This window comes from Fusarium oxysporum, chromosome III, assembly GCF_013085055.1.
Source record: "Fusarium oxysporum Fo47 chromosome III, complete sequence".
Taxonomy (NCBI): Eukaryota; Fungi; Ascomycota; class Sordariomycetes; order Hypocreales; family Nectriaceae; genus Fusarium; species Fusarium oxysporum.
Window position 1 is genome coordinate 2,275,084 of NC_072842.1, and position 16,931 is coordinate 2,292,014.

A 16,931-nucleotide genomic window follows, 5' to 3' on the forward strand; every position below is an offset into this window, starting at 1 on the left:
CGTATACGGTGCTGCCACCCATCGCCCCGTCACGATCCCCGATATTCCATTCCGTCTACTATATTCTGACTCTGCGCCACATTTCCAGCTGAACAGTTGCGGCCGTGGTTGGCTACTTTGGAGAACGTCTGGATACTCTCCCTTGCCAAGGTGGAAAAGTCGGGACGTGTGTGGCGTCAAAGCGAACTTCTCGTTCCTGCGACTCTGGGCAGAAGAGGCGGAGTGGGCGAAGGAGAAGTGGAAAAGAGGGAAGGGGGAAAAAACACACAACACCAAGCATTGCTATCACAGCAATTTGAGCCTCGTGATTGCGACCCTCCACGAGAGGTTGCTGCCCCTCACCCTCCACTTCGCGATAACCGGCATAAGCGGCAACCTTCTTAGAAGTCGCCGATTGCGACGTTGCTCAAGCTGGCTTCATCACGCTCACCCTTCGGCTCTTCGAGCTCGTTTAGCGATCGCCCTTCCCGTGCATTTCATACCAGACAACGGTCTTCTGTCAGCCATATCGTGATCAACCCGGGCTTGCTATCCTCCGATCCCCAGAGGCCACAGCAGCCTCACAGCAGTCCTTTATCTCCAGTTCCAGGTACGTACAGTTGATAGTGACGCTCTCCAGTTGTCTGGTCAATGTCTCAGTTCTCATACCTTGAGGCTTCTTGGCGGATTCCCTTAAACCATGTTTTCGACTGTTATCCTCCCCACTGTCTCTCTTTGCCTTAGTTTGTGCGTGGCCTCAGCCTTGACTTGTTCTTGGTCATCCTTGCTTCATCAGCTACCTAAGCACATTGCTCTCGCTTCTTCCTTTTCCCTTTTCTTTTTTTTTTTTTATAGATATATCTCGCTTGTCTTTGACTTCCATGGACCGTCAACTACAGTCAACCTAGTTCGCGGGCTAATCGCTGAGCCCGCCTCCTACAGATACCCCAGGTCCTTCCATGACCCTTTCGCGAAGCCCTTCACCTGTTCCCGGTGGTGGCTGGTCAAGTCCAGGCTTGAGCCTTGACAGTGGGAGGTCGACTCCGGCGAACGTGAGCGGCGGCCCTGTTGTATGGGAGTCGGCCAAGATGCGACCTCACAACTCTAGCACATTTTCTTCGTTTTCGACTCAAAACAAGGGGTTCTTCAGCAGACACATGCGGCGACTATCGAGCAGTCTCCCGCAGTTTAACGGGCAGCGTGAGACTTGGAAGGAAAAGCATGGACGGGGACCAAGATGGATTCGAAAGGTGCCGCTCGCCGGTAGAATACGATCGATTTATGGGCGAATGGGCAGAAGACTAAAGATGTTTCTACTATTCATGCTGGTAGCGATGCTCTGCTATACCATATTCTACACAACCCGTAAGTTGCCCCTGGCTTACCTCGCGTCTTCGGCTATGACTGATCATTTGCAGCTCTTGTATATTACTGGAGGAGATCGTTCGGTGGCGGCAACAAGTTTGTCATTATCTTGGGCGCAAATGTTGGAGGTGGTGTCATGGAGTGGAAGGGTGCCAGAGAATGGGCTATCGAGCGAGACAGCGTGCGAAACAAGCGAAAGTACGTCAACCGATGGGGCTACGACTTGGAAATTGTGGACATGAGCACCAAGAAGAAGTATGCGCACGAGTGGCGGGAGAGCTGGGAGAAAGTCGACTTTATTCGGTCGACCTTGAGGAAGTACCCCAAGGCCGAATGGTAAGCTGACCCTGACTGTGCGTATGGAATAACAGGCTAAACGCGATATCAGGGTTTGGTGGCTGGACTTGAACACATTCGTCATGGAGCCCTCAGTATCACTTCAAGACCACATCTTCAACCACCTGCAGACAGAAGTCGAGCGCGACATCAACTACTTCAACCCTCGCAACATATCGCATCCTTTCACCCATCATTATCTGGATGAGGTCTCGCGAAGCCCTGTTGGAGATGGCAAGGCCAACTCGATCAACATGATCATGACACAGGATTGCGCCGGCTTCAACCTGGGATCCTTCTTCATGCGGCGCAGCGACTGGACGGACCGACTCCTCGACGTTTGGTGGGATCCTGTCACATATGAGCAGAAGCACATGCAGTGGGAACACAAGGAGCAAGATGCGCTGGATCAGCTATATCAATCGCAGCCGTGGGTGCGCAAGCATGTCGGCTTCCTACACCAGCGCAAGATCAACAGTTTCCCACCTGGAGCTTGCAACCCCGACGGCGGTCCCAAGGATAAGCATATCCACTATGAGGAGAACCAGCGCGATTTCCTGGTCAACATGGCAGGGTGCGAATGGGGCCGAGACTGTTGGGGCGAGATGTACTATTACCGTGAGTTCAGTTACTGGCTCAACCGAAACCCTTGGGAACGCTTTAAGGAGGATCTCATTGCGGTCATCTGGTTCAAGCTCACCGGCAAGAAGGTCAAGTTGTGAAGAGCACTTGAATGAAGCTGTGAGATGAATGAAGCGACGATTTACTCGATTGTTGGGATATAGACGCATCAACTCGGCCAAACGATATACGGGAAACGGACACGAAAACAGTCTATGGTATGACTGTGCTGATGCTTGCCACGGAGTTCTTGTACATGATTTGCACTTTTTCTTTTCTCGACTGCATATACCCACTTAGACGAGGCATTAGAAAGAATACCGCGACAGTCGCGAGATGTAAGGGGAAATCTCGGCTGCATATCGCACGGAGAGGTTTGAATTCGGAAGCATCACGTGCTTACCGAACCCTCATGGTATGAAATGAGAGGAGATCGAGAGTGTTTTATAGATGTGAAAAGGTTGTTAGGTTGTGAAGGAGGATGTATGAAGAGTTTCATGTGGCTGTCAATTAGAAAGAACATACTATGTACCTTAATTACAGTACATACCCGAGCAGCTGGGATTGCGATCGGTCCGAAAGAAATGTTTAACCACCTACGGGGGAATTATCTGATACTGATAGGTATTAAGATGCGTGGAGTGAAACTGTTTCGTGTCGGATGAGTGAGATGCTCCGGAAGTGATGGGTGATTATTAGGCAAGGATAATCCCAGACACAGATCAAGCTGATACAACATGCGTAGCGAGACTACAATCAGGGGAAATATCACGACATTCTAAAAGTCTAAAAGATGGAGGTTGTCAGGGTGGCCCTGGACCTTGAGAACGACGTCGATCTTGTTCGTCTACAGAGCCGAGATCATAACTACCGGGATGTAATTTCGGGACCACGGCACGGAAGAATAGACCAGGAGTTGATTCTCCGCCCGTTGAAGTAGACTAACCTTGTCAGGAGAGTGCGGATACGGTGTGTAGATTTCCATCGAATTTTGAAGGTTCAAAGTGGAAATGTTGGAGTATCAAAGAGGATAGAAGAGAAAGGAGGTGGCAGAAAGGTTTTGCGGTGAGGTCAGCAGCATGAGTTTGTATGTGTGAGTGTGTGAGTGTGTGAGTGTGTCCAAAAGTAGGCAGGGAGAAGGGATAGAAAGGTCTAGTCTTGCTTCCATTCCTGAGACTATGTTTCATAATAGGTCATTGTTTGCATGAGTGTGGCGGCTGGAAAACGCGCGTCGAGGCTAAGAGACTGAAATGTCTTGGTAAGGAATGAATTCAGCCTAGCTGAAATATGAGCGATTCAAGATGGGCTCAAGATCAGGTTATTTGAGGTCAGTTGGGCTACGTAAGTGTGTGATTTATGCTGAGTGCTTTGTTTGGATGTTCTTTGTTCTTGTTAGATTGGGCTTCAAACTCAACCTCTATGGATGAATGGCATCAGGTGGAGAGACAGGGATAGAAACGAGTTGAGCGCGCGGCTATAGAAGCGCTGTTATGGATATCAAAGTCTGGGTCCCTGATAGACTGGGTGTATGCGGATAGCAGTCTAGTTGTGTGATTCACGAATTCAGGAACAATAGCATTCACATAGATAATCAATATATCACAATAGAGAATTCTAGCAGAAAACACAACTCAGCTGAATGTTTCTGTTTCGTCGTCAGTTGTTTCTCATCCCATCTGAAAGCGCTCCAGCTCCACTACTCACTAAACCCCCCCCCCCTGCCACGCTCCACTGTAAGATAGCGTGCTGTCTAGTGGATGCAAACCCCTGAACCCGCCCGTCTACTTGACATCAGCCTATCACAGGTCCCGACATATCCATCTCCCTGCCTGAGCCGGCCATCTCCAGGCACGCCAAGCCGTATTATGGTTCCGCTAAGCTTTTTCTCCGTTGGAGTGATTGGCCTTGGCCCTCTCTGAATCGGACTCTCAAGCTACGCATCAGAGCCTCTGGACAAAAGTGGTTGTGGGAGATTCTATTGGTGGCACTGTATTATATGAAGAGTCCTGACTCCCCTTGGCTACTGTTTCGGAATCTTTAGCATACGGACGGCCTGCACAGCACGAGCACTAGCATCCATCTGATCTCTGAAGCATGAACTGATAGAAGCAACACGGGGCCCAAACGAGACAAGGGGTGGGAGAGTAACAAAGAAACATGGCTAGTCTCGTTTCTCAAAATAGCTTGGCGTTCGAAAGGAGAGGCTGCAAGACATTCCGTCCCATATCAGAGACATAGACTTATACATAGCTCCCGCATTCCCTCTCCTTGGAAGCCCTTCCTTTACTAGACCATAACCAACCTCACTCTTTTTTCTCTTTTTCTCATTCTGTCTCTCTCTCTTTGTACTTCCCTTGCCTTGGCTTCTTCCGTCTTCAGTGTCTGGTTACTCTGGGGCTGAGCTGTTCTTGGGAATCTAGAGAAGACACATCCACTCCTTGACTTCTTTCTTGGCTGCATTCGTCGCCATCACCGTTCAATCCTTTCGGTAGCTGGCTGACCGTCTTTGTTTTATCATTCTCTGCCATCCACTCTCTTTTTTTGTTTGTGCCTTGGTCTTGTTACTGTTTCCTATTGACTAGGAGCAGTAATTATATCGCTGGACTACCTACCTCCTTGGCAGCGTCAGAGCTATTGTCACTCACTTCAATAGCCTCCCCCCTCCAGCCCTCCCTCCACTTTTGGCTGGGGATTCTCTCATTCAGACAATAGTTCACGGATCTATTGTTATAAATCGTTTGGTTATTGCGCTCAACATTCAAGGCATCGGCCTCACTCTGATACACCACCCGGCACGAATCATCTCTGTGAACGACTTCATCGCATTCTCTCCTTCACTCAAAACTTCAGCTTCAAATCAGGATCAATCTTGCGAATAATTAGAAACAACACACCTCTTCCCGTCTTTTCTCCAAAGACCTCAGAAGCAATGCATTCCTCCATCTTCGCACTGGGCCTTACGGCCTTCTTCAATGGTGCTTTTGCACAGAACAACTCCTACTCTCGGTACTCCCTCAAGACCACATACGACTCTTCCAACTTTTTCGAGGCCTTTGAATTCTTCAACGAGGAGGATCCTACACACGGCTTTGTTGACTACGTCGATGCCGACGCCGCTAACTCTGAGGGTTTGGCTGGCTATGTCGATGGTGCTGTCTACATGGGTGTAGACTACCAGACAAAGAACCCCTCCAACGGCCGAAGGTCTGTCCGTGTCACCTCTCACGACGCTTTTACTCACGGTCTCTTCGTCGCCGATATTGCCCATATGCCTGGCAGCATCCCTGGTGTCTGGCCCGCATACTGGATGTTCGGTCCCAACTGGCCAACCTCTGGCGAGATTGATATCCTTGAGGGTGTCAACACTCAGACTGAGAACAAGATCAGTCTCCACACTGGACCTGGCTGCAGCATCACCAATGACGGCACCACTCAGGGTACAACCCTCGAGTCCGAGAATTGCGATTCTGCTGGTGCCTCTGCCGGCTGTGGCCAGAACACATCAGACAACCAGAACTACGGCGATGGCTTCAATGACATCGGCGGCGGGGTCTACGCCACTGAGTGGACATCCGACCATATTGCCGTATGGTTCTTTCACCGCGGTCGCATCCCGCAAGATATCCAGTCCGGTAACCCCACCCCTTCATCCTGGGGTCCTCCCGCTGCCAAATTCAACGGCGGTAAAGGCTGCAACATCGACGATCACTTCAAGGAGAACAACATCGTCTTTGATACTACTTTCTGTGGTGATTGGGCTGGCTCTCCTGATGTCTGGGGCAAGAACCCAGAGACTTCGTCTTTGGGAGACTGCAAGGACTATGTTGCCAACAACCCTGCCGACTTCAAGAACGCTTACTGGCTCGTAAACAGTATCAAGGTTTACGTCCAGGGAGGCTCATATGGTGGTGGCAACGGAACCACCGGTGGCGGCAACTCTGGCAGCGGTAACAGCGGTAGTGGAAACAGCGGTAGTGGAAACAGTGGTAACGGCAACTCTGGCAATGGCAACTCAGGAAACGGAAATTCTGGCAACGGTAACTCCGGTAACGGCAACTCTGGTAATGGCAACTCTGGTAATGGAAACTCGGGTAATGGAAACTCGGGCAACGGAAACAGTGGCAATGGCAACAGTGGTAACGGCCAGAGCGGAAACGGTGATGGCCAGACCAACCCACCCAGCAGTACTCAGCCAGGACAAGGCACTCAGAACGGTCAGCAAGGTCAGAACGGTGATGGATACTCTCCTGACAGTCAACAAGGCCAAGACCAAGGCAACGGCTATACCCCTGAGCAACAGCAAGGCCAAGGCGGTGGCTACAGCACTGGCCAAAGTTACGATAATGGCCAATACCATGGCCCCGGAGCCTACAAGACCACCAAGTCCCAATCAAGCGGCACCACAAGCTGGGACGGAAACGGTTGGCGAGTCGGGTCCAAGCGATCCGTCATCTCGAAGCGATATCTTGCATGAGCAGGTCGAGCTTCTCTTCTTTACAAACATATGAGATACCCCCAGACACAAGAAGGAAAGAAATAGGTCGGCGGTGGCGGCTGTTTTTACATCACATTTTAACAGATACTGAACATCTGTCAAAGCATTTTCGATTCTAGATTTCTTATGTCAGCCCTTACTCTTCTCAGTACATATATATAGTCATCTCTTGGCTACAAGTGGTTGATGACCATGCGAGCATATGAAGTATTTAGCAATGCGAGTCTTACGAGCCTGCTTTGGGTGTTTTCTGTGATGTGATTCCTGAACGTGTATATTGCCAGAGGGCAGTTTTGAGAAGGGGAATGCTGACGATGTTGAAAGACGTTGAGAATGCCCCTGTTTCTTAGTCATATTGATCAGCGTTAGTGGTGTTGGGGATGGATACACCAAACCCGATATGGCCAGATTTTCACCTCTTCTTGTCATTGGCATAATTAATGCCCGTAGACATGGCATGTTACTTTCATCTACTCACATCGTGTTAAGAATAACATTTGCTATTCCATTACATATCGGTAGAATTGAATAAGCAGTTATCACGTTGTTCAACAGTCATTATCCTCACTTGGGTTCTTGAGTTGATCATAACCGTTATGCTAACTCAACATGTTCATACTCGAAGCGGGTCTAACCAACAGTTACACCTGATTATTAAACTGTCGGACAAGTTTGATAATTATTCCAAAAACTCACGATAATTTAATCTCATCAGATAGTCGTTATTCTCAACAGTTTTGTTGATTGTGATTTAAAACAGAGGTCTCCATCATACAATACAATTGAGCTCATCTCATCCATCACCTAATAGCTCTCTCTCCATCACACTACGACTCCTATCAACCACAATGGAGTCTTTTCTTGGTCTCGATCTCACGAGAAACTATTCCTTCTTCACAGTACGACCCTTCTCCCCTCGTGATCAGCCCTCAACTTATACATTTTAGGTCCCAGCTGCATTCTTCATCATCACGTTCCCTCACGCCTACACCATCACCGCAGGTGCCAAAGGGACCTACGACAACTGTAACCCTCGCTCACACAAGGACAGAATCGCCAATTGCCAAACTCTTGATAAATCTGTAAGTTTCATTGTATGATTGTCCATCGCACAACTCCCACTAACGATCGCAGCATAAACAATTCCTCCTCCGCGCAAAAGCTGCCACAGAAAACGGCCTCGAAACTATTGGTTGCTATGCCGCAGGTATCTTGGCCGCAAATTTCGCAGCCGTACCAGCGCCAACAATCAATATCCTCGGTCTCGGCTATGTTGTGAGCCGTCTCTTGTACAACATCGCTTACCTGTGGTTGCAGGATAATCCCCGACTATCACGGGTACGCAGTTTAGTTTGGGTAACCAGCATCGGGGTTATTATGTCGTTGTGGGTGAAGGCTGGAAACAAGATGCTATCCATGTAAGAAGAGAGCCACTTGAGGGCCGGTGTATAAGTAGATAACAGAGACTGTTGGCGTTCAGTCTTCCGAAGTACAACATTCCCGCTCGGTCTTACAGTTCTCGGCGATTTTATTCGCCTTGTGAAATTCTTTGCCTCGGGTATAGTAGTTGAAAACCACATCTGCCGATTCCATACGCGGCTTTTCGCTTATTGTACTTGCTCTCTGTTGTTCTAGCACATATGAAACCCAGCCACAGTATCATGTGAGGGTTATATACCATCATTTGCAACGCAAACAAGCACCTGTTGGTGAATCGAGTACAGGGAAGCCTTCTCGAATGTAGCACTTGTTTGACCAAGGTTCTGTATAAAGAACCCCCTCCTCTGTTGGAAACTTTGGCAACAGAAAGTCTTTACCTAACTTCGGCACAGAAGCATCACAACTTTCAGCATGTTCCCCATCAACTATCTCGTCTTACTCTTCGCCTCAACAGCCTTGGCCCTCCCTAACAACCCAGAGGCTTGCGACACTGATGTCCCTGCCGTCACAGCTGCTCCCAAGGTTTCGTTCGACTGTGATTACAGCTACTGTGGTGAGGATGACGATGTCTTATGGTGCTTTCGCTTCATCCCTTTCACTGCCATCAACCCTACCCTTGGTCCTCTTCCTGGCGAGACAAGGGTCTCTATCGGCATGTGTGGTCCCAAGTCCGCAGACCCGAAACCAATGGATTAATTTGGTGGCGTAGGCTGTCCTGGGAGTGTTGTGCGTCATGGTGGTGAATGGGTAAGCTTGGATATTTGAGCGATGTATATCAGATGAAGACGAGCTGAGGAACGAATGTGATATCTTGATCTACGCTCAAACATGAAACTGTGGTTCTAACATCCAACCTATAGCCCAGCATTATGCCTAGGGCTTCTAGCATTAGGTACTTATCAAATTAACTAAAAAAGAAATAAACGGTATTCCATCCCTCCATATGCTCCTAGGCTTGGGAAATAGAGCCAAATGCCAATCCAGATGCCTTACCCTGCGCCTTCCCATGCTTCGTTCAAGGGCGTGTACGTCTCTCTGTGTGTGCGTTTGTATTGATGCTCTTAGTGCATTTCGGCGCCTCCGAAACTCTTGTGTCGTGTCAGTGTGGCCCGGGCCTGGGTCGCTCTGGGAAGCTGGTCTTTGGTAGACTTGCGCCTGCTGAGAGGTCGACGTTCTGGAGCCTCTTCTGTCCCACTCCGACCCTGTTCGGCTTCGATCATAACATCAGCTGGCATAGAAGCATCATCCTTGATCTTAGCAACGAAGAATGATGCAATCAGGACACAAGCTCCACCAAGGGCGAACACAATAGAAATACTGTGGTCTCCCGGTGTGCCTCTGGGCTTCTGCCAGAGCTTGAAGATGATACTAGAACCAACAGTTGCAATGATTTGAGGTGCTGCAATCGCCATGTTGTGGATGCCAAGGATCACTCCAGCCTGGTCGATTTCTTCCTCCTCGTCATCTGCGGTTCCGTCATTGTTTGCTCTGGCGGCCGCCAATCGCATCTTTTGAGCTCGTATCAGGGCATCTCTCCGGCTGATCTCGGCACTGATAATGGCCCATGGAGCCCACAGTGTCATCGCCCAGGTGATACCAACAAGACCAACAAGCACGGTGGCTGCCTTTACGGTTCGGACGAAAAGCGTGGCGAACATGCATCCAGCAAAAAGAAGGAGGGACAGGAACCAAGCACGCTTAAGAGTCAGGCCAGGAATGGCCAGCTTGTCTAACCACGAGGGCTTCTCATCTTCATCCGAGTCATAGTAGCCTGCAGGGCTCTCTCCTGGAATACCAGTGACTGGCTGGCTATCATACGTTGGAGCAATGAAAAACGGAAGGAACACATTTGTGAGCAAGCTCACGATCGAGTTGATGAGAAGTGCAAAGGTACCAATTCGGGTCGCTTGCTCATACAGTTTGTTGAGCTGTTCCGGAGACATGTGGGGATTCGCTTGGAGATATGGTTCGACATAGATCTCTCCGATGTAAGAGGACGTATAGAACAACAGAGGGAAGAAGCCGACCCAGGCGCAGAACTGGACCTCGCATACCCTCTTGATCTGAGGCGGGAGGCGTTTGATCGACTTGAAAATAGTGAAGAAGAATGAGAAAACGCCTTGTTGTTCTTTCTTGGCGGGGCCGTCAAGTCGAGGATCTCTCTCCTTGATGAAGGCGGTGCTCACAAACACGGTCAAGGCAAGGGCAAAACATGCGATGGCACAGAGGATCTGGAATTGCGTCTTTCCAAGGAAGCCAAGATGACGAGTCAGGTCGACATACCCAGCAATGTATCCAACGATATTGCCAAATCCGGTGATCCGACTGGCCATGGCATTGGCAGACTCTTGCTGATGAGCTGGCGCACAGTCGACGATGAATGCACGAATGGACGCCTGGACGGTGTTGATGGCGAAATCGAGAACGTAAACGCCGATAACTGCGACCACAATAGTTGTTGTTTTCACATCTTTAGACTCTGGGTCAAAACCCATGAGTCTGGCGGCACCACCAACAATCTCTTTGGCCCAGGCAAGAAACAAGAGGGAGAGGATAGTGGCAATAGATCCCCCGATCATGAACGGTTTTCTCTTACCCATGGGCAGACGGCAATTGTCGCTGAGCATACCCACATATGGCTGAACAAGGGTGCCAGTCAAGGGTCCAGCAATCCAGACGAGAGCCATGAGAGATTTGCTCAAGCCAAGAGACAGAAGATATGGTGATCCGTTTGAAAGCTCAACAGACCATGCGATCTGGAGACCACCGATGCTAATGGTCAATATGAGCAAATACCATATGCTCTTTTTGACCTGTGAGTCGTCCGCTTCCTCATGGACATTGTTGGCATCATTATTTAGTAGAGGTGATTGTTCGTCGTAGCCTTGTGTATTGGCACCTCGAGCGATAGACTGGCTGCCGCCGGTTCTTCGTGGATTAGAGGATGAGGAAGAGGCTGGTAGCCCACCAACCGCAGTGTCTTCCGCACCCATCACAACGGTGTTCGATAAGAAGTTGTAGTAGCAAACTTGACAATCTCGAATCTGGAGGAGACACTCGATGCTTTAAAGCTGTTGCTATCTGGCTGCCGTAGGTAAGAGTCCGGATGCGGGGAGGGTGTAGAGTGCGAACTCAGACAATCACAACACGGCAGTTGTGCTGCTAACAGACGAAGACGGTGACAGGGGCTGTGTCCGTCCGCGACCTGGGTATCTGCGAATGGTTATCACAAGCAAGATAAAGGCGCTGAGGAGCCTATTTCATGCAGACACGAGACAATGTGACAAAAAGCACAGAAAGAAAACGGTGGACTGTAGAAGACAGTCGAAGAGATGGTCGGTAGGTAAGGTACTTTGGTGAGTTACCTTAGGTTGAGCAGGCTGGATCAATAAATGTCCGTTGAATCTGAAACTATCATGTGGTCAAATCAAAAACTCACGCGACCGAAGCTGCGCCTGTCGTAGGCAGGCCTCAGAGTCAGGAGTCTGGCGTGGCAGGTAAAGAGAGGTCGGGTACCGTGCTGTCAGAGTGTGAAAGAGGTGCGTCACTGGGCCCGCCTCCAATAGATCGTGACGTTGATCATCAATTTACTGATCGAGGCCCCCGTTCCTGATTCGAATCGCTGTCTGGGGCTTGGAGGGCGCTATGTCATTGGTCACGGCACATGTCCAGGTGGTGCTGACCACTGATGTCCCCTGTAGCAGCCCCATCCGCTGGTGTGTCTTCTGTGGGACTTACCCTGTATGTAGATTTCACTGCATCAAAAATGACGGATAATATCAAAGACATGCAGCAATTTGAGCACGTCGAGGACCTTGTTGCCCGTGTCTCGAACTAATAAATACTGCACGTGGTGATGTGACGCTCAACGTCGAAGCGGTCAGTAGAATATTTCTGTTGAACTCAGCCTAATAAGCCAGATGTGTGTGAACCAGCAGCATTCAACTGCGCCTGGGACAATGTATGACGACGTCCGATCAAAAAGATGTCTGGGAATCACAGTGGCCTTTTCTACTAGCTCCTGATATAAGTGGTCCTCTTACCAAGAGCCTCAACAGACGTTATCGAGTAGCTTCGTGCTGATGCTCCGTGTCTTATCATACATATCTTATCAAATCTTTATTTGTTCGTAATTCGATACGTGCGAACTTTTCGGCGATATATTGCACCGAGTAAATATCAGAAATATCCACATCAATAAATCAGAGATGCCTCAGGCTGTTGTTTACGAGCAACAGGAATGCCTGCAGCTTGGCAAAAGCAAACCATGAAAATGAATACCCCAGTCACCGAGAACAGCGACAACCACCATGATGCAACCAGATATTTCCAGATGTACTGCTCACGATATCTTCTTCCCCCATGTTAAGACATGAACAACAAGCAGGAATCACCTCGCCACAAGGACGGAGCTACGCCGAACAAATTCGAAGTGAGAAGTGGACCAGAGGGGGTAATAAGACTTGGCGAGACTCAAAGATGGTCCACTAAGACAATCATCAGCGAATAGCACCGGCTTAACCTGAGCCTGAACGGTTGTCGACGGGTTCAATTGACAAGGTTGATGTTATCCCCACACGCCAAGACCAGGCGCTGTTATCACTTCACTTATCATCGCCAACTCCGGTAGCCAAGAAGTGAACTTACGAGAAGGAAAAAGACATGAGAGAAAAAAAAAAAAAGAAAAAGAAAAAAAAAAACTTTGCTCAGAGGCAAGCCAAGTATAGCCGCCTCAATCAAAACCTCTCAGCCAACCATCAGAAGAAGGTGCCATGTTCGATAAGCTCAAACTTCAAGCAATTATCCGCGCTGCTAACGGGACGCCAAGTCCGGCGCCGAGAGCGGGTGGCGAATGAGACATGTTGTGGGCTGCAACGGGAGCCAACGGGAACGGCGATAGTTGAGTGCCTTGAGGTTAGAGGTCAAGACCGTGACAAACACCGGTCCGGTCTCTGCCGAACTCCGTCCTGCCCTGCCCGGAATGGTTGCAGAAGAAGCAAGCAGTGGGAAAATGTTGAGTTTTTCTACCTGCCACTGGCCAGCTGGAGAGAGACTTTGTTGGTTTATTAGCAGTCCCGCAAAGTTGACAGTTGCAAACCCCGGCGACGGCTCCAACGGCTTCAACTGTCGCGCGACTAGCTACTAAAGACAGATGGAGTTGGCTGACCTCGTTCACAAGTATTATCCGAGCAAGGGCCGATTCCCCAGTACGTAATTTGCATCAGGCGGTTCGAACGTGAAGAAGGATCTCCGTGCAAGGATAGTGTGCATCAACATGCACAGTCTTGGCAGAGTGTGGCATTCATCAGAGACTTCAGACTGCAGATTGCTCGGTGCCTGGAAGTGGAAGCAAGCCATTGAATTGGATGTCACTACGCGTCCTAGAACCGTGGCCTAATCTCAGAAACCTGAACACAGCAGCTCATAACGGAGTTCAACGGACCCAGCTCGGCGTTACCTTCTCACAATGACGCTACCTGATGACTTGCCTCGCAGAGTCTAGCCTGTCGTTCTGTTCACGACCCCCCGTCTAAACCCCAAGAACCCCCAACAATGCTAGTGGGCGAGTGGGCATAAAGTGGATGACATCGTGCGGGGGCCTCCACGGCTCGACTTTGTCGCCGACCCCGTGTTTTTAGATTCGAGTTGGAGTCTAAATGAAGTGCTGGTGGTGTCGAAAACGGCCAATGTTACACCATGCATGAGGCCCAGTGCTGTGTTGCGGGATTCGATATCCAGATGAAAAGTCTGTTTTTAGAGGCGTCGACGGTATGAGACAGGTATTATTAACGGCTGATACACGAGGCGCCTCACGACTTACCTAACTCCTGAACGCCATGCTTCCGTTGACTTCCACATCGACTACCGGACACATTCGGCTATGGTTATATGTACTGTATGGTGGAATGGAAGAAACAAGGCTTGCTATTGGATCCATTTTCTGTCAGCCAAGCCTGGGCCAGTCGACATGCACGAAACTCTGGTGCCTGCAATCGTAATCTCACTTGGGCACCCTTGTCACTGTCAGAACGATCATAGAAATGATCACCGGCTAAAACCAGTAGCAGAGCCAAGAGGCAGAAAACAACCTTTCGCCCTCCTGCGGCCTGCCCCTTTGAGGCTGATAGTTTACCAATAGTGGCGTAGGTTGTGTAGCCTCAACATGTGTCTGCAACTCCTGGATCTGCAGTGTTGCTAAAAACTGTTACTTCCGATCCATCCACCACCACATGGCCAACCGCGAGAGGGTTGCGAGGGAGCAATGTGCTCTTGGTACCAAAATCAACTCCCCGGCCCGACATTACAGGGATTCTCCATACAGTTGTTCTGGCCAACACTGACCTCATTGAGGGTCAGACCCCGTATAAGCCGCCGACTCCTCCGCTATTCTCCACCCCCGACACCCTCTTGAGCTAATCACAGTGCAGCGTCTTCATTTCCAGGGGCTACCAGACCCAGAGGCAATCCAAAGGACGCCCCAATGTACCACTTGTACCCGGGATCAGGGACCCCAAGGCGGTTCCACCTCCACAACCAAGCCCAGGTTTTCCAAGGCGCCACCAGAGAGTAGAACGCATGGATACAGGCCGAAACGACCGAAGGCTTTGAGGGGTTTTCCTATCTCTAGTCTCCAGGGATTCCCTTTAAATGTCCTGGCTGCTGCACTTATCTCTTTCCATCCATTTATGATAAACGATCGCCCATACCATCCCCAGCACTTTCAAAGTTAGTTGAGGATCCTGTCAATTCCAAGCTCATTGCCTCGATCATAACAACTCAACAACATACACTCATCGAGCCTACACCTTTCTCTATCTCTATAACAAAACGAGACACCCTGTTTTACAGCCAACTACAACACATTATCCACAATGGCCATCCGAGAGCACTTCCGCCGCGCTGTGCGCTCCGACGCTTCAAGCACAAATATCGTCGAGGCCAACACCCCAGGAAAGATCACAGCTACCATGACCAAGTCCAGCCAAAACAGTGACAAGTCCGTCTCATCATCAAAATCATCACTCGTCAACAAGCTGTCCCGTACCTGGACGTGGGGGTCTAAGGACAAGGATGCCACCAAGGAGCGCAAGACCAAGAACAAGAAGGGAAAGAAGATCACCCACCCTAGCGAGAAGCCGATGACCGCACAGAATCTCCAGCACCAGGAGATGCTCTCTCACTTCGACTTCACCTTTGGCGCCTCTTGTCCTGAACAAATCGAGGAGGACAATTTCATTGGCATCAGCCCTTGCTGCACCAGAGCCCCCAGTGTCGTTGACTTTTCACTGGAAGGCGACAGCGAAAGCGATGATCAGACTTCTTCCTCGTCTTCCTCCGTCAAATCATCGTAGTCCATTTCCTGAAATGGCAAGGTCAGTGATAATGGATGGGCGGGCATGCGGGCTCGCCGATTGTCGATAGCGGCGAAACTTGGAAGAGTTCTAGAACACCAGTTTCAATGCCTGCCACCAAAAGCCCCGCAACGTTACTCAGGCACACCAAATCACCTCCCTTAGAAGATCCTCGCCTTGAGCGTTGCATTTTATCCATCTAATCACGACTCTGGAAGCCGTCTCTGTTCACGACAATATCACCAATTGGGTGATGCAACCATCTCAAGATCAGCGCCTATTCCAACCCAAACAGGAATAACAGCTGACGATCTGAGCAACACCACCTCAGAACTTGGCTATAATCATTGCATTAGAGCATAGCAACAAAAGACGCCAAAACAAAAGCAGTGTGCATTGGCTATCTTTCTTATCGTCTTCTTTGACGACGGTGTCTCGGGCACCGAAAGAAAACCGCATGAAATGATTTGAAACGCCACGACATGTGTGGTATGGAATATAGCATATTGGATTTAGCGACTGTCTCAAGGAGTTTTGCATATTACTTTGGTCATGCAATGGGCAAATAGACCAGAAGGCGTTAAATTGGATAGACCAATAAAAGTCTACTTGTTTTGCAATCAAATTTCTTCTCCTGTGTCATGTGAGGTTAATTCTACGCGGCTGCTTTTAACAGGGCCAGTTCAGTACTAACTTGCTACCACAGTTGGCCAGGAATCCCTGAGTTGGCACAACAATTGGATCTATAAGGTATAATGATTAATACAATATCGCAATCGCACTCTCTTACTTATCTCACAAATAGTGCTCATGTCACAATTGTGGAGCTTTTAAGGGGTCAAATTGACTTTGTTTCAGCCCGAACAAAGAGCAGCTCCCTTTCACGTAACACAGGATGTTTCTGACAGTTCACTGACATGAAGAAACGATGTGTTGATAGCCAGGAACCAGAACAATCATATAACAAAGAACAGAACTCATTTACACGTTAATTAAACGCTTAGATGTGCCTAGTACTCATCTAGATACAGAAGAGTTGTAAAATAACTTGACAGCGGAAATTCGATGTGACACAGAGTAAACCTATGGATATATACCTGTCGGTGCACCAATGGACTGCAACTCCAGCTCCGTATTATCGTCGTTATCATCATTTATGTACATGCGCTTACCCGCTAATGTCACTGCCGCTTGTTTGCGCTGCGATATTGGCATCTCACCAAGCTCGAACAGCCATTTTACTAACCGCATCTTCTTTCGCCTTTGATATGGTCTCAATCATTTGAGGTTCCACCAAAGTTGGTACCTGTCATTGACTCGGGTCAGCAACTTTCCTGTTGTCA

The 16,931-nt window shown here is 49.3% G+C and overlaps 5 protein-coding genes across 5 annotated transcripts; 4 read left to right on the forward strand and 1 right to left on the reverse strand.

Moving 5' to 3' along the window:
• Window positions 1–609: 609 nt before the first annotated feature.
• FOBCDRAFT_22337 (galactosyl transferase GMA12/MNN10 family-domain-containing protein) lies at window positions 610–2,563 on the forward strand. The gene is made up of 3 exons (XM_031176323.3): window positions 610–1,344; window positions 1,398–1,680; window positions 1,733–2,563. Exons 1-3 carry the CDS (start codon window positions 939–941, stop codon window positions 2,400–2,402), a joined length of 1,359 nt encoding a protein of 452 aa, XP_031047456.1. The 5' UTR covers window positions 610–938; the 3' UTR covers window positions 2,403–2,563.
• Window positions 2,564–4,996: 2,433 nt separating this feature from the next.
• Window positions 4,997–6,867, forward strand: FOBCDRAFT_22354 (concanavalin A-like lectin/glucanase domain-containing protein). The gene has a single exon (XM_031176324.3). It carries the CDS (start codon window positions 5,231–5,233, stop codon window positions 6,773–6,775), a length of 1,545 nt encoding a protein of 514 aa, XP_031047457.2. The 5' UTR covers window positions 4,997–5,230; the 3' UTR covers window positions 6,776–6,867.
• Window positions 6,868–7,644: 777 nt separating this feature from the next.
• On the forward strand, window positions 7,645–9,001 carry FOBCDRAFT_271008 (uncharacterized protein; the record flags this gene model as incomplete). Its single annotated transcript, XM_031176325.3, has 5 exons — window positions 7,645–7,695; window positions 7,744–7,878; window positions 7,931–8,214; window positions 8,629–8,894; window positions 8,946–9,001. 5 exons carry the CDS (start codon window positions 7,645–7,647, stop codon window positions 8,999–9,001), a joined length of 792 nt encoding a protein of 263 aa, XP_031047458.3.
• A 30-nt stretch (window positions 9,002–9,031) lies between these two features.
• Window positions 9,032–11,726, reverse strand: FOBCDRAFT_22360 (major facilitator superfamily domain-containing protein). The gene has a single exon (XM_054703797.2). The coding sequence runs from the start codon at window positions 11,227–11,229 to the stop codon at window positions 9,298–9,300; it is 1,932 nt and encodes a 643-aa protein (XP_054559772.1). The 5' UTR covers window positions 11,230–11,726; the 3' UTR covers window positions 9,032–9,297.
• Window positions 11,727–14,898: 3,172 nt separating this feature from the next.
• Window positions 14,899–15,752, forward strand: FOBCDRAFT_22365 (uncharacterized protein). The gene has a single exon (XM_054703798.2). It carries the CDS (start codon window positions 15,109–15,111, stop codon window positions 15,586–15,588), a length of 480 nt encoding a protein of 159 aa, XP_054559773.1. The 5' UTR covers window positions 14,899–15,108; the 3' UTR covers window positions 15,589–15,752.
• The last annotated feature ends 1,179 nt before the right edge of the window (window positions 15,753–16,931 follow it).